Genomic DNA, 25652 nt, shown 5'->3' with positions numbered 1-25652 from the left:
TCATCAGGACAGGCACAAGAATGCCAAATTTCAAAGGTAGCAACAATTTATATGGCATGAGGAAAGGGTGCTGATTGATTGGCAAGTCAACTGATTGGTCGAGGCATTGCCATGGTGAATGCACCAGGGAACTGTTGTCCCCTTTTGCTTTTGTTTAATCCAAAGAAGGCACAATGCCTGGACATGTTCCTTTTGCCTGCAGAGGCCAGGTTCCAGCCTGTGAATATATGTAACTTCTAGCAAGCGTAAGTGAGTCACATTGTCAGCCCAACTGATGATTTTTAATTGGCTGTTAGTGTAATTCTTGGCACTAAGATTGGGATTGTTCAGAAAGTGCTGTCCAATCATGGAATCGTATCTAATGTTAGACATTATGTTTTGAATTTTGCAAGCACGGGCTGGTCGACTATGGTCAGTTCTCTGCCTGTTGCAAAGAGCCAAAGGGATGTGCTGTTTATTATGATACATCAGTCATTGGGACATATGGTCTACTAACCTGGCGTCGCACCAACCACTGAAATTCATATATCACATTACTCATTCGAGTAGCAGGAAGAATGTTTTCTTGGCTTGACGGCAGCATCCTGTTAGTGGAAAATACCACTCATGTTGCTACTATGTAGTAGCAGTATGAAACAGCTAGCTTCACCTGTTGCTCAAATCTTTGGGATATGTAACCCTTCCCTGGTAATCTGAGGTAGACAGAACATTTTTCAGGTCCGGAAGTGGTGGCCTTAGGCCCATGTGAGTGTGCACAATACACAGCAAGCAATGATCTGATCGGGGTTGCCGTTAACCCCCAGTTCCCTAGTGCATTCTCCATGGCAATGCCTCGACTAATCAGAGTTGACTTGCTGATGAATCAGCGCCCCTTTTTTCATGCAGGATAAATTCCTGCTCCTTTTGAGGTTTGGTATTCTTGTGGATCTGTCCTGATGAGTGCAAAACAAAAAGTTTCAACAGCCTCTCTCTTTTCTCTGCAATACTTTTGTTAACGTTAAAGGTACTATATGAATGGAAGTTGTTGTTGGAAGACCCAGTTCCATTGGCTTGGAACAAATATGCCATCAGTAATCTGAGGGCTTTCTGGTGATAAGATGTCAAATGGTATCAATATTTACAACAGGCTTAGAAATACTTGTTGAAAGACAGTTATAATTGTAATCACCACCTCTGATTTTAAACATTTCTTAAAATTTAAGATGAAGGATCTTATTAAAATGAATAAAATGTGTCTTATTTTGAACCTTTATCAATTAGACAGATTTTCAAGATGCTTCCTTATTTTTATTTTCTACTTATTTTCACTGCCTTGTGTGATGCTATTGAACCAACAAAATCTGCACTTGCTTAACATGTTAAAGCTCAAAAGAGAAAGAGAATTCAGGGAGGTGAAACAGCAAAGACCTAGCTCTTAATCAGGAGACCCGAATACAGATCCAGACTTTAACAGATTTAAACTCAGGATCATAAAGGATGAGACACCCCAGAGGGAGGCCACTCGGTCCATCATGCCCTGTCAGTGGCCTGCAATTTTTTCCCTTTCAAGTACCTATCCCAATTCGTTTTTAAAAGTTGCAATTGACTCTGCTTCAACCATCCTTTCAGGCAGTACACAACTTCCTGGGTCAAAAGAAACCTCCCCACCTTGACCCTATGTTCTCTGGAGTTTAGAAGAATGAGAGGTGATCTCACTGAAATGTACAAGAGTCTGAAGGGGTTTGACAGGGTGGACACTGAGAGATCGTTTCCACTGGTCAGGGAGTCTAAAACACGGGGCACAGTCTCGGGATAAGGGGCTGATCCTTTAGGACTGAGATGAGGAGAACTTACTTCGCTCAAAAGGTTGTGAAACTTTGGAATTCTCTATGCTAGAGGGATGTGGATGCTCCATTGTTGAATATGCTTAAGGCCGAGATCGATTTTTGGTCTCTCACGGAATCAAGGGATATGGCACGGAAATGGAGTTGAAACCCAAGATCGGTCATGATCGTGTTGAATGGTAGAGCAGACTTGAGGGGCCATTTGGTCTACTCCTGCTCCTGTTTCTTGAGTCTGGCTCTTTGGTCAATGAATTTGATTTTCCTAAGTTGGCCCTTTCTATTAATTCTCCTGAGGCTGCTTCTATAATGCAGAGTGGTTGACCACTTCACCAAGTCAGGGGGAGGGAGATTAAGCTGAGGGGGTAAAAGTCCAGTCCACCTCTTGAACATCAGCATGGAATCTTGACTGTGGTAAGGAAGAAGTTTGTGATGCAGCTAATCAAATCTTCATGGCTGAAGCAGGGAGTCTAGTGGTGGGAGGTAAATCCAAAAAGTAGGGGAAACATAAACAACCACATTTTAAAAGGGTAGAATATTTTAGTTGTTTTTTTAAATTTTATGGGCAAAAATGGTACAGGCGTACCTTTATATAACATAGATTGTTGCGAACAACTCCTTGTGTGTTAATGTTCTCTTTCTGCCAAGAAATCTAATGAATCATAGATACAGTAAAACAAGAGACTGTTCCTTGGTCTATTAGAGAAGTGTAATGACTCTAGATTGTCAGGTGGTGAAAGTGCAGCCAAGTCCTGGAATCCAGCCACAGACCAGTACCACAACTAGCCACAGAAGAGAATGAATAAGTGCTGTGAGTAAGACACAGTCATTAACACTGGAATGTGCAGCGTATAGTTAAACGTCATATAACATTACACAAGTTAGACTGTGTAGAAGGATGCTGATGGTATGTCCTGGAGAAATGGGTGTGTGCTATATCTGAATTTGGATCTATTTGTCTGCTCTGACATCAGGTAGGCTAGAGTTTGTATAGGTCAGTTAAGTACAGGAATTTAAATTACTTTCTGTACATTTGGACCATTAAATTACCAAGTTATGGAATTGCTTTAATGCTGCAAATTTCAGACAGCATCACTCTGCATAAAATCTATGTCATTAAAAAAGTGACTAGAATCAAAAATTGGGAAAGGAGCAGGTTAAAAAGTCAGGTCATTAGTGGAAATTAGTCAAATGTTACCCATTTTCTGCATGTACTTTATTTCTGGTACAGTTGGTAGCTGGAATGAGTACTTTAATTGAATGATCCAAATCTGAAGCCAAAACAAACACTGGCCATTGGGAGGGACTCCTTAAGGCACCAGGAAAAACAGACAGGCGCCTTTATGTTCTTTATGTACGGTACAGGTATGTAAGAAATCCCAGGACAAGACAAAGTCATTCAGTCTGCTTTCCAAACACTATGCAGTCTGCTCTAAAATGGATTCTATCCCAATTAGGTAATATTTTGACAATAAATTCTGTACCTACTGTATATCATCTTTATTTCCATTATTCTACAAAGAACATTTGCATGGCCCAAACATGCTGGAACTATTCGGTCCCGTGGGATACTTTACCATTTCTATCAATCACTATGGTCCTCAATCTCAACCTTGACCAGATATTCATCCAGATCCAAAGAGCGCATAATGTTGATACAGCATTTCCTCTCGAGATTCAGATGCTTGTGGTTAGTACTGTGTGCATTATGTTCACCGACCAACATACGGCTGCTGGAGAAATCTCTGGTCCTGAGAAAGAAGGCTGAGAGGGAAATTCCACATGTCAGATTCCCACTGAACATAGGACCACAGGCATGATGGCTGCCTTTCGAGGTTAAAAACCTGAACGTATGAGCGGCTGGAGATGTGCTGGGGCGATGCTTCAGCGCAATCTTCCATGAAACAGTAGGGCAGTTTGTGCTTGTCACTCCTCATGTCCTGAGCTCAGTTTCGTGAGTGAATGTTACGTCCTTCCCCAAAGGAAGGGAAAGCTGAACATCCTCTAATAACTGGGACCCTGTTGGTTGGCTGAAGAATGTCACAGATACAGACAACTGATCATCAATTTGGTCAAGGAATTACCAATGTCATTGGGAGGCCAAAGAGGCGGAAACGTAGGTAGGTCAGGAAGAGGGAAACAAAACAGGGAAGAATATTTTGCCATTGTACCAGCTGGTTGGTTGTCTATACTCTTAAGTCAGAAAGTCAGGGGTTTAAGCCCCACAATGGACTTCAGCACATAATCCAGGCCGACATTTCAGTGCTGTACTGTGGCAACACTACATTGACTGAGGTGCCAGTTTGTTAATAAGATGGCAAATCAAAGCCCTGTCTGCCATTTCCAGGTGGATATAAAAGATCTTGATAGAAGTTTTCAAAATAATGAGGGGCCTGGACAGAGTAGATAGGGAGAAACTGTTCTCGCTCATAAATGGATTGAGAACCAGAGGGCACAGTTTTAAAGTGTTTTGCAGAAGAAGCAAATGCGAGGTGAGAAAAAACTTTCACACAGCGAGTAGTTAGGGTTTGGATTGCACTGCCTGGAAGTGTGGTGGAAGCAGGTTCAAATGAAACATCGAAGAGGGCATCGTTTACATGTAGATAATCATCCACTGTGCCGGGTTATGGGAAAAAGACGGGAGATTGGTACTAAGTTAAAATGCTTAGAGAGCCTGTGCGGACGCGATGGGCCGAATGGCCTCCTTCTACACCGTAACAATTCCGTGATTCTGTGATCCCATAGCACTATTGAAGAAGGGCAAGAAATTCTCCTGGTGTCCTGATCAGCAATCATCCTCCAATCAACACCACCAAACGCTGAGTGCTATACTTATCCACATAACAACGAGTGCAGTTCAGAAGTGATTCACTTGAGTGTTGGAGGAGATTCAGAAAATATGAAAGGCACTATTATATGCTCCTTCTTTCTTTGTACATTTTACCTCATGTCAGCTATTAGCAGCAGTCAGTTTTCATCTAACTAAAATTTAATAACGTTACAATTAAATAGTGAATCACATGGATTGATAATTGCAAACACCATGAGCCTAATGAATTTTCTGCAGTTTTTTTTAAATGGTAAAACTTTGTGCAGCTGTTTTAAATATGGAGCAGAACTCTTGCCTGTAACATGGCAAAAACAAAACAGAAATGTGGAGCTCTGGTCATTTTATCGCAATATTATCCTGCTACCCACTTTTCACAAGTAGCTTTTTTTTTAACGTAACCGTTCATAAATCTAAAGAAGGCCATTTGTAATTTTTGTTTTGAATTGGTGTTTCTCTGTCATTGAATATAAAGCAAATAGGCCTTTTTTAAAATTCAGATCTAAAATGGCTCAGATGTTATTACTGAATCACTGTGGCACTGTGGTGCTTTAGCAGAACAACTCAGAACTTTTAACACAGTCAATCATCCAAAGATGCATTCCAGAGGCATGAAGAAAATGAATGTTGAAATAAAGATTAGTACAATGTACAAATTCACTTTTAGTTATAAAGCATATTCTGCTGCACTCAGATCTACAGCTGAAGTTCCCATATTAATATCCTGATTTTATGGGAACATATAATGGATTAAGTAAGACTGGGGTTGACTTTGACTTTGACTGCTGAACAGAAGACTGGCGGTAACATATCAGCTCAATGAATTCAGTAGAAAGGCAACATCAACAACGACAACTTGCCTTTATAGAGTGCCTTGAATGTAGTGATGTTGTCCCAATTTGTTCTTTATTCATTCATGGGAAGTGGGCATCATTGGCTGAGCCAGCATTTATTGTCCATCCCTAGTTGCCCTTGAGAAGGTGGTTGTGAGCTGCCTTCTTAAATCGCTGTAGTCCATGTGGTGTAGGTACACCCACAGTGAGACTTTGTAGAGGTTGGATACAACTGATGGGCTTCCTAGGCCATTTCACAGGGCATTTAAGAGTCAACCACATTGCTGTGAATCTGGGGTCACATGTAGGCCAGATCAGGCAAGGATGGCAGAATTGTACTTCACGGACGCCTAATCAGACATAAATTGACACTGAACCAAAGTTGGGCTGTCAGGGCAGGTAATCAAAAGTTTGGCCAAAGAAGCAGGTTTTAAGAGTATAGTAGAGGACAAAATAGCTGATGTAGAAGGCTCTAATGTGGTCACTCGATCCACTGCCACTAGTTTTCCGCTTAATGGAGAAAGTTAAAATTTAACCTGTCATATTTTGATATGATTGGACCTTCCCAGCAGTGAAAGTTGGTTTGGGAGGAGTGATGCCTAACTTGTTCATACAGTATTAGCTCTTAACTAACAAATGAAATAGCATCTACTTTGACAAGAAGAAAAAGGAATCAAACTGGAACTATAAATGCTAATTTACAGTATTCTTCATCACTCAGTAGCAGGAGACAAGTATGTTGCTAAACAACATTTTTGTTTCAACAATTGTCCATAAATCTACAGGAAGTGTGGCAAGTCTGAGTAAAATATTTGATAATTATTTCATTATTGTTGACCTTTAATGATTGCATTTTTGTTTAAACATACCTTTTTCTGATTGGTTGCTGACAGACTTCTGTACAACTTCCTACCCTGTTTCCCAGCATTCCAGATTGTAAATAAAGACCAACGACTTAGAACCCGCTCTTCCAGGAACCTCACACGATTCTTCCAAATGGTCTCCCTAATGAGATAAAGCAGGAATGAATCACATTCGTTATAGTCATGATAATCTCCAGTGTTTGACAGTGTAAAGGCCTCTGATACAGTAATATTACCAACGTGCCTCATTATGTACTGCCTTGCAGACTGTGGGCAGAATTTAGCCCTCGATGGGCGTGCGGGCAAAGTCCTGTCTCAGGGAGACCAGTGACAGTCCGAAAAACTTTAAAAATACAAAAATTAAAAAATTATTAACATGTCCCATCTCGTGTGAGAATGTGATGAGACATGTTAATAAAAAGAACATAAACTTTATAACTTTTTCACAAAACGGACACGAAACTTCATCCCGCCAGTGGATGAAGTTTCCTGAATAATCAGAAGCCCGCCGGGGCTCCTGGCCTGCCCACCAGCCTTAAGGTTGGACGAGCAGGTCTTTAATTACTTTAATTAGCCTGTCGATGGCCTCAATTGGCCATTGACAGGTCGGCGGGTGGACTGCTGATTTTGCTGTCCGCCCGCCTTCCTAAAAACTTAAAGGGACTGGGATGACGTTGGGGGTTCCTCCCGACGTCATCCCGCGTCATTTTCCCGTCGGCCAGAGGACCCCGCCCCCAAATCGCCGAGGGGCAAATCCTGGCCTGTGTTCGCATGTAATCCGACACAAGAGCAGAGGGGTCATTTAGATTTGAGTATACTATCAGAGTACACTTTTAGGGATACTTATTAAACTCTGGTAATGATTCATATTCTAACGGAAACTTCGCCAAAATAAACCAACATTAGTTTCTTTTTATTTATTATACGATAAACAGTACAATAAATTTCCAAAAGAAAGTAGCAGTCTAGAAAGAAAACTGGATGACAGGTTTGATGCATACTGATAGACCTTACTCAACCACTGGGACTGAGCTAAATCTTCTTGGTTCCAAACACACAAGATAAATATTTCCCAACATACACACAGTCATTTATTCAGCACTACTTTCTGAAAATGTTGTTTTTGGTGCTCAGCAACAGTCAGGACTGTGAATACTGATTCATGTGTTCTCCTTAACATTGCAATGTGGGCCAAAAGCAGACTGATCCTGTAGCCGTGCTCAATGGGTCTCTTTGTACTTGCATCATAAACCAGGAATGTTCAGATTTATAAATCAGTTGCTAGGGATCGGTACCTGGAAACAGTGCTAAGAGAAAGAACCTTGATCTGCGCTTCTGTAGATTCCTGTGGTTCTTTTTTTAATATACTCCTGAACTTTCTGAAATTTCGTTGGAATGATGATTTTGTTTCGATTGAGGGTCAGCGTTCTATTCAATACATTAGGACTTTAGGCAGTCCAAGAGCTCCATTCAGACGAGCTTTCACCTTATTCAATGTGGTGGATTTGCATAATTCTGGGCTACCCAGTTCTACAGTTGTGAACTACATTTAAGGCAGTCACAGGTTTTTGCAATGACCCATTACTCTGGTGAAATGATTGTGTTCAAGCCAGCTTTTATAGTTGTCATTGACTCTGCATGTACAGTGAAATGACATGGGCAGCCAGACTAATTCCTAAGGCTAATGTTGTGAAACTCGAATACTCAGAGTTTGGGAACTCTAGTTCCTTGCAGTCCCTTTGGGACTTCTGCACGTGGCTGGGAATCGGCCACACATGCACAGCTCAAGTCGTTTTTTTGTTTTCTTGTCTCCTGCACGTGGGCCGACCAGGAGACGGCTGCCCACGCGCAGCTCGTTGATTTCACACATGCGCTGGCCGGGAGAGGGCCGCACACGTGCATTTCGTCCATTTTTACATCCTTCAGCCAGGAACCAGCCCTGTGCACTTGCGCTGAAGAAATGAAGGAGAAAAGTGAAGCAGTGTAAAACTGCGGGTCGGGTGGCCTGAAGAGGGGCACCATTGCAGGGAAAGTGTCCCAGGGTGCAGGATAGGGGGAGGGGGACAGGGAGAGGTCCCAAACCAAGAAGCAGGCCCCAAACAAAGGAGTGCGACAGAAACAGATCCCAGAAGACAGTCCTAGGTTAAGGATAATGATGGAGATCAGAAGTAGATCCTGTCAAACAGAGAAAGGAGCAGAGCAATCAACTCCGATTAAAGAGAGAGAGGGCTGCAGGGTGCAGGCTTGACGCAAAATGGGCCCAAGAGAAGCCCTGAAGATCTGAGAGGGTAGCCAAATGTTGGTGACACTGTGTTGCAGGCCGTAAGGGCAAAGGTACCCCTTTGGAGCAGTGGTGTTCTGCTTGGTGTGGCCGGAGATCTGAAATTGTGCTTGGTAGGTGAAGCTTGAGTGTGGGTGGAAATCCAGGGGTAAGGAATCTCAGGAGGTGAGATTGAAACCCTGGAGGTGGATTCTAGTTGAAGGTGTCCGAGTGGGAGTGACTTTTGGGAGAGAGTTCCAAGGCAAGTTATTCAAACGTGGAGATTGGAAATCCTCGTGAGAAAGGCAGAGCTTCAGCGAGAGTGGTTGGCTCATGGTGTGACAAGCTTTCGGGTGGGTTGTTGAGAAATCCATAGAACCTGCTTTGGTCGCATCTGTCATTTCCATTGGAGTGTGGTGTGTCTGAACATGATTCGTCAGTTGGTTCACATGTACTGCCTGCTTACCCTGAGTATTAGAGTATAAGGAGGATATGGTAAATTGTTTTATTTTTCCAAATTTGTAGGTGTCTGTAAAGGTATAGCTGGGGTGAAGGAATACTCGAATCATTTTTTTGTGCTTGCATTGAAATCTTTTCAATCTTTTTGTCTGGTGTAATGCAGTTCATTCTTCTTGTTCAATAAATGTTTTATTCATTAAATGTTTCATTTATTAAAAATGTTTGAAGTTCATCAACAGACTCCTGTGAATTTGTTCAGTAACTTTCCTCCACGGTTTCAAAAGAAATAAAAGTTAGGACCTATCAAGCCAGGTTTCACTCTGGGATCTGACTTGCCCAGTATTAACATCGGCTGGGATCATAACACTTATGGTAAGACATTAATAATGGCAGGACTACAAAATATCTCATGCTGTTTATATGTAAGGTTCTTGCTAGAATGAAGCAGGGGATCAACAGTCAACGGTGTAAATCTGAGAGGGTAAACATTCATGATCTGTGCATGGTGATCTCACACCAGCATATAAAATAAACCATACCAGATTGATTCCATGCTAGCATTGGATTAGAGGCCTGCAAATATGCTGCTTGCTCCAAGTATCCTCCTTCATTGAGTCAATGTTGATGTTTGATGGGGAAAAAAATGTAATTGTAGTAAAGGAACATTTACAATTACCAACCAACTCATCATGCCTCTCAGGATACCACAAAATGCCTCACATACAGTGAGGTAAATGTGGAAGGCAACGTGGACATTTAATCTCTCTTTAATAGTGTTGGTTGAGTGAAGAATGTTGACCAAAGAGAAATTTTTGGTCTTCTACATATTGTGCTATGGGAGCTTTTAGGATCAACTTGATCAGGCTTTGGGGTCTCGTCCAGAAGATTGCATCTCCAACAATGCAGCACTGTCTCCCGACTGTACTGAAGTGTTATTGTCGCTACTGCATGTTTGCTGCAGGAGCATCATCCAAAAAGTAACTCAGCAAATTTGAGCTTTGAGACAACTGAGTGCCTGTATCACTGCAAAACCTTCCAAAATCCCATCAAAAGCAACAATGACAGCAATGGAACCAGAAGTCACAAAGTTAACAAAAACTCTAGGAAAAGCTAGGTAAAGAGGAACAGCCCACAGAGCTGGACCTCATTAAAGCTGAAAAGAGTAGGAGAGAAGATCAGATCAATCAAAAGTGTTTAGGTGAGTTTTGAAAGCCTGAAGCTTGTTGAGAGAAGGGAAGACTAAGGCAGATAAAGAGATTCACAGTTTTAAATTTGGCGAAAGATAAATATTGTGCTGGAACCTATGCAACGAACCTCGACTGCAATACAGTGAGAATGACATTCAATGGCATTACCATCGCTGAATCGCCCACTATCAACATCTTGGGGGGGTTACCATTGACCAGAAACTGAACTGGACTAGCTATATAAATACTGTGGCTACAAGAGCAGGTCAGATGCTAGAAATCGTATGGTGAATAGCTCAACTCCTGACTCCCTAAAACCTGTCCACCATCTAAAGGCACAAGTCAGGAGTGTGATGGAATACTCTCCACTTGCCTGGATGAGTGCAGCTCCTACAACACTCAAGAAGCCTGACACTATCCAGGACAAAGCAGCCCCTTTGATTGGCACCTGTTCCACAAACATTCACTTCCTCCACCACAGATGCACAGTAGCAGCAGTGTGTACCATCTACAAGATGCAATGCAGGAACTCACCAATGCTTCTTAGACAGCACCTTCCGAACCCATGACCACTACCATCTAGAAGGACAAGGGCAGCAGACGCGTGGGAACACCACCACCTGGAAGTCCCCCTCCAAGTCACTCACCATCCTGATTTGGAAATATATCGCCGTTCCTTCACTGCCACTGGGTCAAAATCCTGGAACTCCCTTCCTAACAGCACTGTGGGTGTACCTACATCACATGGGCTTCAGTTTTCAAGAAGGCCGTTCACCAATGCCTTCTCAAGGGCAGTTAGGGATGGGCAATAAATGCTGGCCTAGCCAACGACGCCTACATCCCACGAATGAATTAAAAAAATTATGCAGGCTGTATGCAATGTGAAATAATCAAACTTAATATTAGCTACAAAACAGGATCAATGCACTAATCCCACCTCAGAATGATTATACTGATCTCACTGTTTCTTTAGCAGGCGAGGTTAACAAGTTCACTTTCACGAACTGCAGGCGCTCTTTTATTATAAAAATAGAACATACACCCTCTCCATTGCTAATCAGGCTATTGCTCTTGCCGATCTATGACAAGGCAATTGGCTGCAGTCAGAGGTTTCCTGGCTGCGGATGTCTTCGGGCAACAGTATTAAGTTTTGCAGGTGAAGTTAATTAGTTCCAGATGTTGAACTGGTCAATTTCTGGTCAGTTTCATAAATTCTCATATTGATTCTAACCAGCCAGATCACGTCTGCCAAATTAGTCAAGTCATATCCAGATGCCTTGTTGCAGTAAATTTGATACCTTTCTTTTCACGAATCAATAACCATTTTCTTTTAGGATAAAAATATTCAAAGGCCTTGTTTATTGTCACGTTATTTGTTATTTGGAAGGCTTTTGGGACACTATTTATTTCGAGGGACATTGCCCATTAATAGGCCACGCAAACTCTTAAATTCTGACACTAACATTGCAAAGGTCAGCCATTGCAAATATTGATAATATTTGGAGAAAAAACAGAAGCATTGATTGCAATAATAATGGAGTATTTCTTACAGTGAACACATAACTCCAACGTTACATATTTTTTAAAAAAACAGTGAACTTCAGGGGAAATATGTGAGATTTAAATCTGAATGATGTACACTGAAAATGACACAGGCCCAGAAGTTAACTTGAGCATTTTTGCCATCGTTAACGTTTACGGCCGTTAAGGGCAACCTGTATTGCTGAGGTGCAGACATTTCTTTCTGTTTCATTTAATTCAGCAGTGTGAACGAAATGATCAAATTGTCTTATTAATCAGAATCTAATGTGACTTTGGGCCTACGTTTTTTTAAATGGAAATTACTGGGAACAAAGCATTGGAAAAATAGGGCTGGATTAAACCCCAGTGGCTTTCAGCTGAGCAGTGGCAAAGTTGAACCTAAAACACAATCACAGGCTGAGGTTTGAGGCCTGGACTACGACCAGGCATTAGCTTCATGCCACCGGTCAGCTGCCTGCCTGTAAAGAGAGAAAAGGAGCCGCTGGCTGGCGGGTGGGAGTGAAAGTTCAAGTGAGTTGCAGGCCAACGGCGGGTGCTAAAAAACTGCTTACCGCCAAGCAGATAAGTCACAGTGAGAGAGTATTGGGAGGGCCTCAAGGCAGGGAAGGTGAGGTGATGGAAGGTGAAAGGGGGGGTCCAAAGCAAGAGAAGCTGCAATTGCCCTTTTGGGGTCCAGGGGAGTACTCTGGAGGGCCTCCTTATCTTTGGATACTTGTTGAGCTGCCTTTATTTGTTGGGAAATCCGTGCCATCATATTGATAGAGGTCCAGAGTCACATTTTGGTATATATATTCAGGTGAGGACAGCTGGTCCCATTCCATAAAGGACACGGGTGAACCAATTGGGTTTTTACAACATTCCAATAGCTTCATGATCACCATTAGAGTTACTAGCTTTTTTTCTTATTAAGTTTAAAATGTCATTAATTAGTTGAATTCAATTCACAACCTTCCACAGTGGGATTTTAACTCACGTCTCTAGATCATTAGTCCTGGCCTCAGGATTGTTAACCAGATAACATAAGCACTATGTTACTGTGCCCATCAACATGAGTTGGCTGTACGCCCCAAGGTTTAACAGCTCACTTAAACTCGCTGTCTAGTCTCACAAATAAACTTGAAGTGGCCATTCTGGTGGGATGTTCGGAGTGCTGGGAGCATTTTCAGGACTATTTTGTTTTGGCAGGAATTAGTACCTTAAGCCATAGAGGAGCTGAGGGAAAAAAAACATAAGAGAGAAGCCATGAGTTTCTGGTGGGGAGAAAACAGGGAGGAAGGAAAGGAGACTGCAGGTTAGTCCAAGAAGCGGAATGGAAAATGATATGGAAGAAACTTGTTCTGTAAACTCCCAGCAGGCAGGAAAATCTAAAAGTGTGATTGGTTATACTGAACAAAAGCTAGTTACAAGTCAGCTGTCACAAAGCGATACTATACAATGATAAATTTATAAAAATTATTATAGCTAGGCCAGAGTAATGCCAAACCGATTTCAATGAGAAGTGACAACTACTGGTTATAAGTGGTGTAGTTGCTTAAAGGAAGCAAAGCTTGACAACTTTGACCTTCACTTATATTTCCCTGTGTTTAACTTGAGATTCTTCACACTTCCTCCTACGCTAACTCATTCTTTTGCAGAGCGTTAAAGATGTGACATTCTGTACCTCCCTCAGGGTTCCCTATGCTTCAACAATCTTGATGTCCTTGCGATCCGAACTTGGCCACACCTAATCGCTAATTCCTGATTAGATTTACCCTCCCTTATTGCTCTTTTCAAGCCTTTTGTTAACAACAAAAAAAGAAGCCATGATTTTTAAACAGAACATAGTGTAAACAAAAGGATTAACTTGAGGATTTATAGTAGACCAAGAAAGCCATTTTAAGAAGGGAGACAGCATTTGTAGTTTTAAGGGTTAAAATGGGGCACCAGGACCAAAAACGACCAGGGGAGCTCTGGCCCATTTTCAGAATAATGAATGATTGCTCTTCTATGCAGAAGTCAGATGTTGAAAGGAAAGTGGCGTGATACAAAATCTGGCTGCTCGCAAGCCAACTTTCTGCTCCCTTCCATCATTTAGGAAGACGTTTGGAAAACTTCACCAGAAAGTATTGATTCCTGTTGTCTTCGTATGGGGTGAGGTTTGTCACATTTCATTCCTTTATCAAAATTAAAATGGCTTCATCGACATTTTAATAGGATTGCAATTGCCTCACCTCCTCTGCATAAACTGTTATGGTGGGTAAGCTGGCTATCACATCAACAGAGTTCAAGTGATCTTCAAGTGAAAAGCTTCAGATTTTCCAAAGTGCTTGATGTAGAATAATCTTAGGCCTGAACCACTCAGATTGTGTCAAGAGGCAACAGTCCAAATGACAACTTGTCTCAGATCCAATTTTTCTTTAACTTCTCTTCAGATTGGATTTTGCTTCCTTGTCGACCAAAAAAGTTTGCATTTCTTCCACTCAATCCTGACTTCAATCTTTCCACTAGGGTCTACCAGTGACCAGAAGCTGAACTGGACCAGCCACATAAATATTGTGGCCACAAGAGCAGGTCAGGGGCTGGGAATTGTGCAAGCGACTCACCTCCTGACTCCTCAAAGCCTGTCCACCATCTACAAGGCACAAGTCAGGAGTGTGATGCAATACTGTCACGAAAATGGACACGACGACAGGGTGAGAGCCACCTATAACTTCAATTAATTACAGGCATATTGAACTGTTTAAAGAATGTTTATTTAAAAAAAAAATACAAGTAAAGACACTGATGGCTAGAGACTGTAAAGTGACCCACTTTCTGGAAAATTCCTATGTGGATTATATCGACAGACCTGTCCTGAGAGGACTTGGAATTTCACACCTTAAGAGGTGTCAAGGCCTATTTCAAACAGAGACACTTGAAAGGAAGGCACGAAAAAATGCAAAAGGCTGGAATTTAATTTTCTGTGTTTGTGAAGACAATGGAAACTGCTTCCTCAGCTAGCTACATCACATCAGACATCAATAAACCCATCTCCTGTTGATTATATCTCAGAATGCATCAAAATATTCCTGAGATGAAAGTGAAGTGGACTTTGAATGCAGAACATGCCTATTTCCCCTTCCAGGAATACACGGGGAGATTAATTTAAAACTGGCTCTGACCAGTGTTTGGCAGATGCAAGAAGCAACCCCAGTCTTCGAAGTCACCACTGCAGAGACAAGCAGGCCATCTCTCTCTTTCTCTCTCTCTCTCCCTTTCACTGGAGGCAAGTGTGTTTTAACTGAGACAGACGACAAGCATAATGAAACAGGAAAGCCTCCTCAGTCACCCCTGCGGAGACAAGCAGGGCGTCTCTCCCTCTGGGGACAAGCCACAACAGACTGCAAAACCAACAAGGACAGCTCCAAAGTTTTACCAGAATCATCTGATATGACCACAACGTACCACCATCTACATCTCACTTATTTGTATATTGTTTTTAACTTTTATTTGGGCTCTTAACTTTCTTTTCTGATCTGTGTGAATGTGTGTTGCGTCTTTTATTATTTTTCCTCAGGTTTTAGCGACTCAAACTTACTCTTCTTTGACTCAAGAAAACCTGGTTTGATTGGCTCCTTATTAAGTGAATGCATCTGAATTGGGAAAGGTATCCACGGGGCAAAGAATTTTAAACAAACATTTGTTGCGACCAACCGAGGGGGTTGAGAAAAAGGGGGAGCTAACTCATTCTTCCTCACCCACTCGTGACGCTACAACCAAAAAAATATTGGAAATACTCAACAAGTCAGGCAGCATCTGTGGAGAGAAACAGAGTTAATGTTTCAGGTTGATGACCTTTCATCAGAACCTGCATCTGTAGTATTTTGTTTCTGTGCGATGGAATACTTTCCACTTGCCTGGACGTGTGCAGCTCTGACAACACTCCAGGAGCTCGACATCATCCAGGACAAAGCAGCCCATTTGATCAGCTCCCCATCCACCACCTTACACATTCACTCCCTCCACCACCGACGCACAGTGGCAGCAGTGTGTGCCACCAACAGGATGCACTGCAGAAACTCACCAAGGCTCCTTAGGCAGCACCTTCAACACCCATGACCTCTACCATCCAGAAGGACAAGAGCAGCAGATGCATGGGAACACCACTACCTGTAAGTTTCCCTCCAAGCCACACTCCACCCCGATTTGGAACTATATCACCGTTCCTTCACTGTCGCTGGGTCAAAATCCTGAAACTCCCTTCCTAACAGCACTGTGGGTGTACCCACACCACACGGGCTGCAGCAGTTTAAGAAGGCAGCTCAACATCACCTTCTCGAGGGCAACTAGGGATGGGCAACACATGCTGGTCTTAGCAGTAATGTTCACATGGCATGAACGAATAAATATAAAAAAACGTTGATTATCGGTAGTGCAATGATTACTAATTCCCTGTTTCTTCTTTTAATCGCTCCATCTGAAATTGGGTTAAAACTTGCAGATTTCCAACTTTCCCAGGGGTTATAGAAGACAGCTGCCAACATAGTCCAGGAAGAAGGCAGGCCAACAGCACTTCCCATGATGGTCAGTGCTATATGAGCTGAGATAAGGCATTGGGAAATGATGTTCTTACCACCATGATAGTTAAGATCAGCTCCTGGATCTCTGCAGCATGATCAGAGCCTGGAGTCTGGTCCTTGCTAAGCCAGCACATGTGCAATATAAACAAGGTCCTTTGTGCAGCCTGAGACGTGGAGGGAAAACCTGCCCTCAGCTTTAGAGAGACTCAATTGTGACACAATGGGGTCAATTTTTAGCTTTGGGTGATTGTTTGGCGAAACACGTCAGTTGGAGGTAATGGGTCAGTGTGATCAAAACCTCTATGTACATGTTCAACTCGAGGTGGCAACTCTGGGTGGACTTGAGACGCCTACCATGCATGTCATGTCACACTTCAAAATTAAAGGCTACATTTAAGTTTCAATAATATTATCTGAAATTTGTTCTGGTATAGTACAATATGCCACATCTCTAAAGAAAGAATGTGTGTCGATACACTGGATAGTGCTTCAAGGCCAAGGAATCATTTTTGAAGCATAGTCATGCTCCACGCTGTAGTGCCCTCTATATAACCGAGCAGAGCCATAAAGAGTCACTCTCACGACTGAGGATCTGCTATAAACCAAACTGCTAACATTTATCAGTAACTTTAACATCCTCCTGTTTTTGATCTATATGCATTGAATTCTCTGGAATATGTCATTGTGAGTGTTGAGAGGTAATGCCATGGGAATTAGGTTGAGGATATTCAACCTAAGATACAACTGAAATGAGAAGCTTTACTGGTTAATCGATGACTGCAACTAATGATGTTAAATTAAGCTTCCTCCCATTGTTTTAACCATCCAATACAAAGTCTTGCCAATAATCTTGCAGGGTCCCCTATCCAATCTTCAGTTTAAGCGGATTAATCAAATCTGTTTCCAGTCCTTAAGATTTCAGGCAGATTGCTCAATAAATCTCCAGTGAGTATGGTGACTTCCTTCAGAAGAGGACACAACAATCTATGAAGTGGTGAATTACTAAATTGTACACCCACCCTACAGCCACGTTTACATGAACTCTTGTCAAATATTCAGAAGGAACTGGGTAACACTATTGATGATTTAACAACATTGGAACACTTGACCTAATTTCTATTAAACTAACAAGATTAAAATGGAAGACAATAGCTAAACACGGTATGCAATTAGATTAAGCTATGATCTGGTGAATCTTAACTTAATTTTCCAAAGAAAATTTGGAAAATAACTGACTCCAATTCCTTTAGTTTCTGAGATACAGCAGTGTATTTGCCTTTAGAGCTCAGTCAACTACATACACATCACCATGACTACCGAATTAACATGACCACAGTTTGTGGTTAGGTTAAGCCTGTAATCCAAAGGTGAACAATCTTACACATCAAAATCGCAATAATGACAGAAAGTGGAATATGATTTTGCTTTACGAAGATTCTTTTGAAGAAACGATGTAGAGTGATTTGGGAAAGGCTGCAATTTTATCAGTTCCAAAGTGTTTGAACAGTAATCAATACAGACAAGGAGAAACAGAATCCAGTAACAAAGGCACTCAATGTGAATTTGCCAGAAGACTATTGATGCAGAGTATAACTTTACAGACAGACAGTCTGAACGCCAAGTTGCAACAAGTGAATATCATTTCAAGGTTAAAAGGTAGACCCCAAATATCATAATCTCCAATCACACTGTAAAAGGTATATTTTTAACCTGATGATTTGGACTGAACATTAGGGCTCCTCTTACTTGTCCTTGGGAGCTGAATGGATTTGCTGCAGAACAGTACTGAACTATTTACATTTTCCTCTTTTGTACAGGAAGTATTTCCCTCCAAAGAGCAGAAAGAGAGAGTTTTGAAGAATTCTAAGTAGGCACGTAGAGTTTGAGTTTTGCAAATAATAACTGATTTAGGCTTTGCAAAATATTGTAGATCATCATATTTGGCAACAGCTTAAATTCAGAAGAATAGGAAGCTGTGAGGCAATTGGAAACTGTAAGTGCTTTTAACCAAATAAGGTTTAAATGGGGAAAAGCAGCTGTACTGCACTAGAGTTGATAAATAACTTCAAAGTGTCATTCCATTGGCTCTGTGTTAATCTCTTCAATGCTGCAAATCCAATGTTTGTTTACTTTTGTATAACATTCCTTCAGGATGACAGGAGGCCTTTTGTGTTAAGGGTTGTGTTGCTGTCTACTTCCTTGTGCTCTTGTCAATGAACTTGTCCTACCCAAGCATTCTGATACAGTGAAGCATTGAAACCAATTCTAAACAAATTTGTTTCCATTGAATGAAACACTGATTTTTAACCCATAGCGTTTAAATTTCTAGAGCTTATTCTACAAGAAGAGGGTTGGCGTAAAGTGATCTCACTTTACACCAAAGCCACAGTTATTGTGTAAACTGTGGGCTAAATCTGAAGGTGCTGCCCTGCCGGACTGAGCGAAGGAATTCACCAAGGTTCCTGAGGCAGCACCTTCCAACCCCAAGACCGCTACTATCTTGAAGGACAAAGGATATAGATAGACGGGAACACCACCACCTGGAAGTTCCCCTCCAAGTCACTCAACATCCTGACTTGGAAATATATCGCCGTTCCTTCCCTATCGCTGGGTCAAAATCACGAAACTCCCTTCCGAACAGCACGGTGGGTGTACCTACACCACATGGACAGCAGCGGTACAAGAAGGCAGCTCACCATCACCTTCTCAAGGGCAACTAGGGATGGGCAACAAATGCTGGCCCAGCCAGCGACGCCCGCATCCCATGAATGAATAAAAAAAAACTTCTCTTTACTATGGAAATCGGTTAGTCCTTAACTCCAAACTTACACACACATCAGACTTCAACAGTAGACCCAAAATGTTAAACCTCCAGACCTAAATTTTAGGGTAAAGTAACAAATTTCCAGGTATCATACAACAACAAGGCGAAAGAAAAAGTATTTTAACTCTTGAATCACAGAAACACACAGTGCAGAAGAGGCCCTTCAGCCCATTGAGTCTGCACCGATACGTGAGAAACACCTGACCTACCTACCTAATCCCATTTACCAGCACTTGGCCCATAGCCTTGAATGTTATGACGTGCCAAGTGCTCATTCAGGTACTTTTTAAAGGATGTGAGGCAACCCGCCTCCACCACCCTCCCAGGCAGCGCATTCCAGACCGTCACCACCCTCTGGGTAAAAAAGTTTTTCCTCACATTCCCCCTAAACCTCCTGCCCCTCACCTTGAACTTATGCCCCCTTATGACTGACCCTTCAACTAAGGGAAACAGCTGCTCCCTATCCACCCTGTCCATGCCCCTCATAATCTTGTACATCTCGATCAGGTCGTCCCTCAGTCTTCTCTGCTCCATCGAAAACAACCCATGTCTATCCAACCTCTCTTCATAACTTAAATGTTTCATCCTGGTGAATCTCCTCTGCACCCCCTCCAGTGCAATCACATCCTTCCTATAATGTGGCGACCAGAACTGCACATAGTACTCCAGCTGTGGCCTCACCAAGGTTCTATACAACTCCAACATGACCTCCCTACTTTTGTAATCTATGCCTCGATTGATAAAGGCAAGTGTCCCATATGCCTTTCTCACCACCCCACTAACATGCCCCTCCGCCTTCAGAGATCTATGGACACACACGCCAAGGTCCCTTTGTTCCTCAGAACTTCCTAGTGTCATGCCGTTTATTGAATACTTCCTGGTCAAATTACTCCTTTTAAAGTGTATCACCTCACACTTTTCAGGGTTAAATTCCATCTGCCACTTATCTGCCCATTTGACCATCCTGTCTATATCTTCCTGTAGCCCAAGACACTCAACCTCACTGTTAACCACCCGGCCAATCTTTGTGTCATCCGCAAACTTACTAATCCTACCCCCCACATAGTCATCTATGTCATTTATAGAAACGACAAATAATAGGGGACCCAGCACAGATCCCTGTGGTACACCACTGGACACTGGCTTCCAGTCATTAAAGCATCCTTCTGTCATCACCCTCTGTCTCCTACAACTAAGCGAATTTTGAATCCACCTCATCAAATTACCCTGTATCCCATGTGCATTTGCCTTCTTTATAAGTCTCCCATGTGGGACCTTGTCAAAGGCTTTGCTGAAATCCATATAAACTACATCAACTGCACTACCCTCATCTACACACCTGGTCACCTCCTCGAAAAATTCAATCAAATTTGTTAGGCATGACCTCCCTCTGACAAAGCCATGCTGACTATCCCTGATCAAACCTTGCCTCTCCAAGTGGAGATAGATTCTCTCCTTCAGAATTTTCTCCAATAGTTTCCCTACCACTGACATGAGACTGACTGGCCTGTAGTTCCCTGGCTTCTCTCTCTCCTTCTTAAATAGCGGAACCACATTAGCTGTTCTCCAGTCCTCTGGCACCTTCCCCGTGGCCAGTGAGGAATTAAAAATTTGGGTCAGAGCCCCTGCGATCTCCTCCCTTGCCTCCCTCAGCAGTCTGGTACACAAATCATCTGGACCTGGAGATTTGTCCACTTTTAAGCCTGCCAATGCCTCCAATACCTTGTCACTCCCTATATCAATTTGCTCAAGAACCTCGCAGTCTCTCTCCCGAGTTCGATACCTTCATCCTCATTCTCTTGGGTGAAGATGGATATGAAGTATTCGTTCAACATTCTACCGATGTCCTCTGGCTCCACCCATAGATTTCCCCCTTGGTCCCTAATGGGCCCTACTCTTTCCCTGGTTATCCTTTTCCCATTGATATACTTATAGAATATCTTGGGATTTTCCCTACTTTAACCAGCCAGAGTTTTCTCATATCCCCCCTTTGCTCTCCTAATTGCTTTCTTAAGCTCCACCCTGCACTTTCTGTACTCCACTAATGCCTCCGCTGATTTGCTCCCCTTGTACCTGCTAAAAGCCTCTCTTTTCCTTCTCATTGTATCCTGAATATCTCTGGTCATCCATGGTTCTCTGGACACTGTCCAGATGGTCAAAAAGCTGCTCTCCCACTATGTTTTCCCAGCTCTCAAATGGCCAATGTTCCAGGGGAGGGCAAAGAGATTGCTTCAAAGAGACTCTGAAGCTCTCCTTGAAGTGCAGCAGCATCGGTATAATGGCAACAACTTGTCCATCGAGCTGCATCACGCTTTGAGTCACAATATCAGGACAGAAGGGAAGAAAAGGAAGCAAATCCTGCGCTACAGGTCCCACTACCTTGTGGGACATCCTGCTCCACGTGCCTGAAGATCTGTGGGGCGAGAATCAGCCTATTCAGCCACATGGAGACCCATGGCAGAAACCTGTGTACCTGAGCAGACAACATCCTCGAATTTGAGGGTCAGCCGCTGAAGTGAAAATCATTGTTGCTGTTGCTGTTGTTAGGTGGGTGCGATCTGATGGAAGGGCAGGAGAGATTGTATCTGGAAGAATCAGGTCAAATGGACCTTTTCATCCAACTCTTATTTAATTTGATGGTGAACAAAAATAACACGAATTATTATATAGAGAACGTTTGAATTAAAGCCTTAAAAAAGATACTTCCTCTCCCATATTGCAGTTTCAATAGAGTTTCTCTCGACAATAAAGCCACAGATTATTTAGAAACGCTTCTTCACAAGCAGCGCAAAACCTTTGAGTGCAATATTATCCTTATTTAATTACAGTACTAAAGGTTAAGCACAGTTCTGACAATATTTAGTAGAAGCGGGGGATTATTTTGTGCCCTGGAGGCAGTCATGCACAGAACAAGGTTAACAACTCTTGTTAAATTCAGCCATCTTGGAATTCTTACTTTTAAGAAATCATTGCCTTTTATTACCGATAATTTTACAATTAAGATAGGCAGAGGAATTCTAATAAAAACGTGCCCTTTCCCAATGGGATTTTGGAGATTTGCAACAATCAGAGTGGAGCCCTGGTTGACTGGCAGAAGAACCTTTCCTTTGAAAACTGATTGCTGATCGAGCTCTGGCTAAACGCACATACTACGGGAGAATGTTTTTAGCTCCTGCCATAGCCCTCACTGTAAAAAATACATTTTATGTCTCCGTAACATGATATTATCCCCTAAGGGGTGTTAAACCAGAATGCTTGGGTAAGTGGCACTTTCTCCAGAATCATATTGAGACACGAAACTTGGTGAATCAGTAACTAGGAGTCCGTACCACAGACCACCTACAAGCTAAGCTAATATTGTAACATCAACAGAAACATAAGAGGTCAGCCTATGAAATCAGCCACAAAATTCAGCCCTCTGAAGTTTACAGCTTCTTCACAGGATCAGTTTGTTTACTTCCGAACATAAACTTTACAGTAAGCAGTATTGAACCCATTACTATCGCCTTCTCCTTTTACATTCTGTGGCTCTATTCTCTTTGCAATACTCGTGAAAGAATCCTGCGAGAGACACCTCTGATTGGTTGCACTTTCCATGAGGCGCCATCGATCTTGTGTCGAGGTGATAGCGTGAGACATCCAGCACGATGTTTATCATCGCTATGCCTCCATTTAGAGACCTTGGCCTGGATTCTGATCCTCAAGACCGGTAGCAGGAGTCAGAAAAATTCCTGGCTTGGCCCACCCACCTTGAAAGAGAGTGCTCACAAGGATGGGATTTTCATTGTGTGTGTGTGTGGGGGTTGGGGGTGGGGGTGGGGGTTAGGGGGTGAGCTGGGGGAGGTGTGGGGGGGGTAGGAGGGGGGTTGGTGGTGAGGGCTGTGGTTGGGCCAGTCAGCCTGGGAAAAAAGTTTGGAGGCAGCCACAGGGGCTGTGGGTGCTGAGGTGGGCGGCTTAAAAAGCCCAGTTCCTGGTTAAAATAAAAACAGAAAGGCCCTCATCCCTCAAACCTCACCCCCACCGCCCCCCCACCCCCACCGCCCAAACACATTGCTCATACCCCATCCATGCCACTTAATTCCCCCACCCACCCCCTATGGCCCTTCCTACCCCCATGCAAAGGTAAGACCTCCCTATATAACCCCTATGGCCCATCATGGCCCCCATGCCAAGCTATGGCATTTTCATGACCATTCACCCACTACAAACTGCATTGAAGCAATGAACCATATAGTGACAGTAGGATGTCTTAAAAAAGCTTTAAAAAAAATTCATCCACTGATAACTTTTCACTTTCTTAAAAGGAATCTCCTATTCACTACAGGCCAATAAACACGATAGGGTTCATTGCTTCTATACAGTGTATAGTGGGTGAATGGGCATCCAAGTACCACAGCTTGGCAGGGGGACGGCAGGAGGGGTCAGAAGGGTTGTTTGAAGGGCCTTACCTTGGCAGAGGGGCATGAGGGACCATAGGGGTTGTTTAGGGGAGCACACCTTGGCGTGGGGGTGGTATGAGGAGGACCTTTTGAACTTACCTCTCAAAAGGTTCCCTCATGCAGACTAGGGTTCGCGATATCTCTGCATGCTGTGAGCCACGACTTTCTGAAAAGTTGGCCCAACTCCTTGAAAACTGCAGAGGACTAGGGCATGCCTGTCCCCGCAATGGAGCTGGCCAGGTTGGGAATGCGACCTGAATCAGCCCGCACCCTTAAAAGGCACCCCCAAAAATCAGAAAACCCAGGAACCAGGTTGGGAATCCCGGAATTGAGTCCAGGCCGCCATTTTTAAAGGGCTCCCGAGTTACCCCGACTTGGTGAAAATCCAGCCATTTGTTTAAAGGCTAGTCCATCACTTGGGCAGACACGAATGGCCTCCTCCATGAGGTCTGTTAAATAAGCTTAATTTCCTGAAAATTGAATTCTTTCTCAACTTTCCAATTGCTTTCTTTTACAATAATAATGACGTACTGGCACCCAAGACATTGTGGCATTGGCAGTCATGTTCTCCTCATTTATAAGATAGAGTCTTCAATAGAATTACACTGCTCCTTTAATGGCCTGATCTCGCAGCGAGAAGCTCTTTTCATATCTTACCTGAACATTAAGGTCAGTCTGGTGATTCTAATTTATTGCTCGTGACTACTGTCCTGAAATCCCATTGGAAGTGCTCCAAACTAAATGAGTTAAGTTTACTCTTACTAGTAGCAAGGAAACAGTGTGAATTTCGAAGCAGAATAATTTCAGATGATGGCAAACCGACACTGTTAAAATCCTCTTTAGGGCAGAAGACTGTTTCCTGTGAATATGTTATACTCTGAATATCTTGCATTTCGAATGGAACAGTGGGCGATGCCGGATGTGCAACGCAAAACGCTCAGTTATACCAAACCCTTTAGAAATTGTCATGAGTCCTAAGATTTACCAAAAATTTTTGGAGTTTCTACCTCCCACTGACAGCAACATCGGGATTTCACACAAACAATTAGAGATACCTTGTGACTTTTTAACTCTGGTTAAGTTTTCATCACTGGAACCCCTGTGGAAATACATGAACGACCTCGCACTGAGTCTTGCTGTTACAGGGCAGTTATAAATGGGTCAAAGATTAAATTTAAAGTCTTTTTTTCTATGTCTTTGTACCCATCTTTTGTCCTTCCTATGCCACCCGGCATCCCTTGGGTAAGAGAACAGACAAGCGGGGGTTTTCCAAGGCCATATTGCAATCACCAGCTATGACATGTTCAGGGTTAGCTGACCCCAGACTACCTACGTTTCTCTTAGTAGATCCAATTTCTGCTCAGTACCCTGGAGCATAATTGGAGCGCATTTGGATCAAGGAGATAATAAGTGATTTCCTGAATGCACTTAAAAGCAGACTTAGGAAGAGGAAAGTGCCCTGTCTTGCAACAATTTCCCACCAGTCCGGAAGTCAGGCAAACTGGAGCAGTCATTGTATGGACTAACGAAATCCTTTGTTGGGAGTCCATACATGACAGATCGCTGATCTTGCCTGGGTCACCAAAACAGGATGGTTCTGCCTGGCAGGTTATTACAGGCTGTCCAAATGCAGAAGTAAGGGAGCTGGTCACCCCTGACCTCTCCATTAGGGGACGGAGTCTCAGAGGGGAAAAGAAGAACTCCTTGCAAACTTTCTCCCCGATGCTGTGGAATCATCCATACCCAGGTCGTACATGCTAAACGTGTCACTGCCTGCTGATAATTTGGCTTGCATTGCAGCTGAATAATGCTAGTGGCTAAATAGGGATGTCGTCATATTGCAATATGTCACCTAATAATTAAAACTCCTGCCTGGCGCTGAAACAAAACACAAGGGCTGACTTTATGGACTCGCATCAGTTTCTGGTGAGAGAGCTGGCACATTAGACAAAGCGCAATTCCACTGGCTCCCTGCCGCCTGGTGCCTCTTCTAAGATTTTCCACCAGTTGTGATAGCGAGTATTTTTAAAAATAATATTCGTTCATGGGATGTGGGCGTC

The 25652-nt window shown here is 42.9% G+C and overlaps 1 protein-coding gene across 9 annotated transcripts in view; it reads right to left on the bottom strand.

The window, feature by feature from the left end:
• Positions 1-25652, bottom strand: part of qtgal (queuosine-tRNA galactosyltransferase) — a 304657-nt gene that overhangs the window by 41312 nt on the left and 237693 nt on the right. For all 9 annotated transcript variants that reach the window (XR_013580576.1, XM_078570687.1, XM_078570689.1 and 6 more), the window contains one exon: positions 6350-6485. Coding sequence is in view for 8 of the 9 variants with exons in the window: in XM_078570687.1 (XP_078426813.1) it covers positions 6350-6485 (136 nt within the window). In the remaining variant the exon portion in view is untranslated. The remainder of the gene's footprint in view (positions 1-6349; positions 6486-25652) is intronic.

This window comes from Cetorhinus maximus, chromosome 24, assembly GCF_964194155.1.
Source record: "Cetorhinus maximus chromosome 24, sCetMax3.hap1.1, whole genome shotgun sequence".
NCBI lineage: Eukaryota > Metazoa > Chordata > Chondrichthyes > Lamniformes > Cetorhinidae > Cetorhinus > Cetorhinus maximus.
The sequence above is the reverse complement of the archived record's forward strand: the minus strand, read 5'-3'. Positions and strand labels throughout refer to the sequence as shown.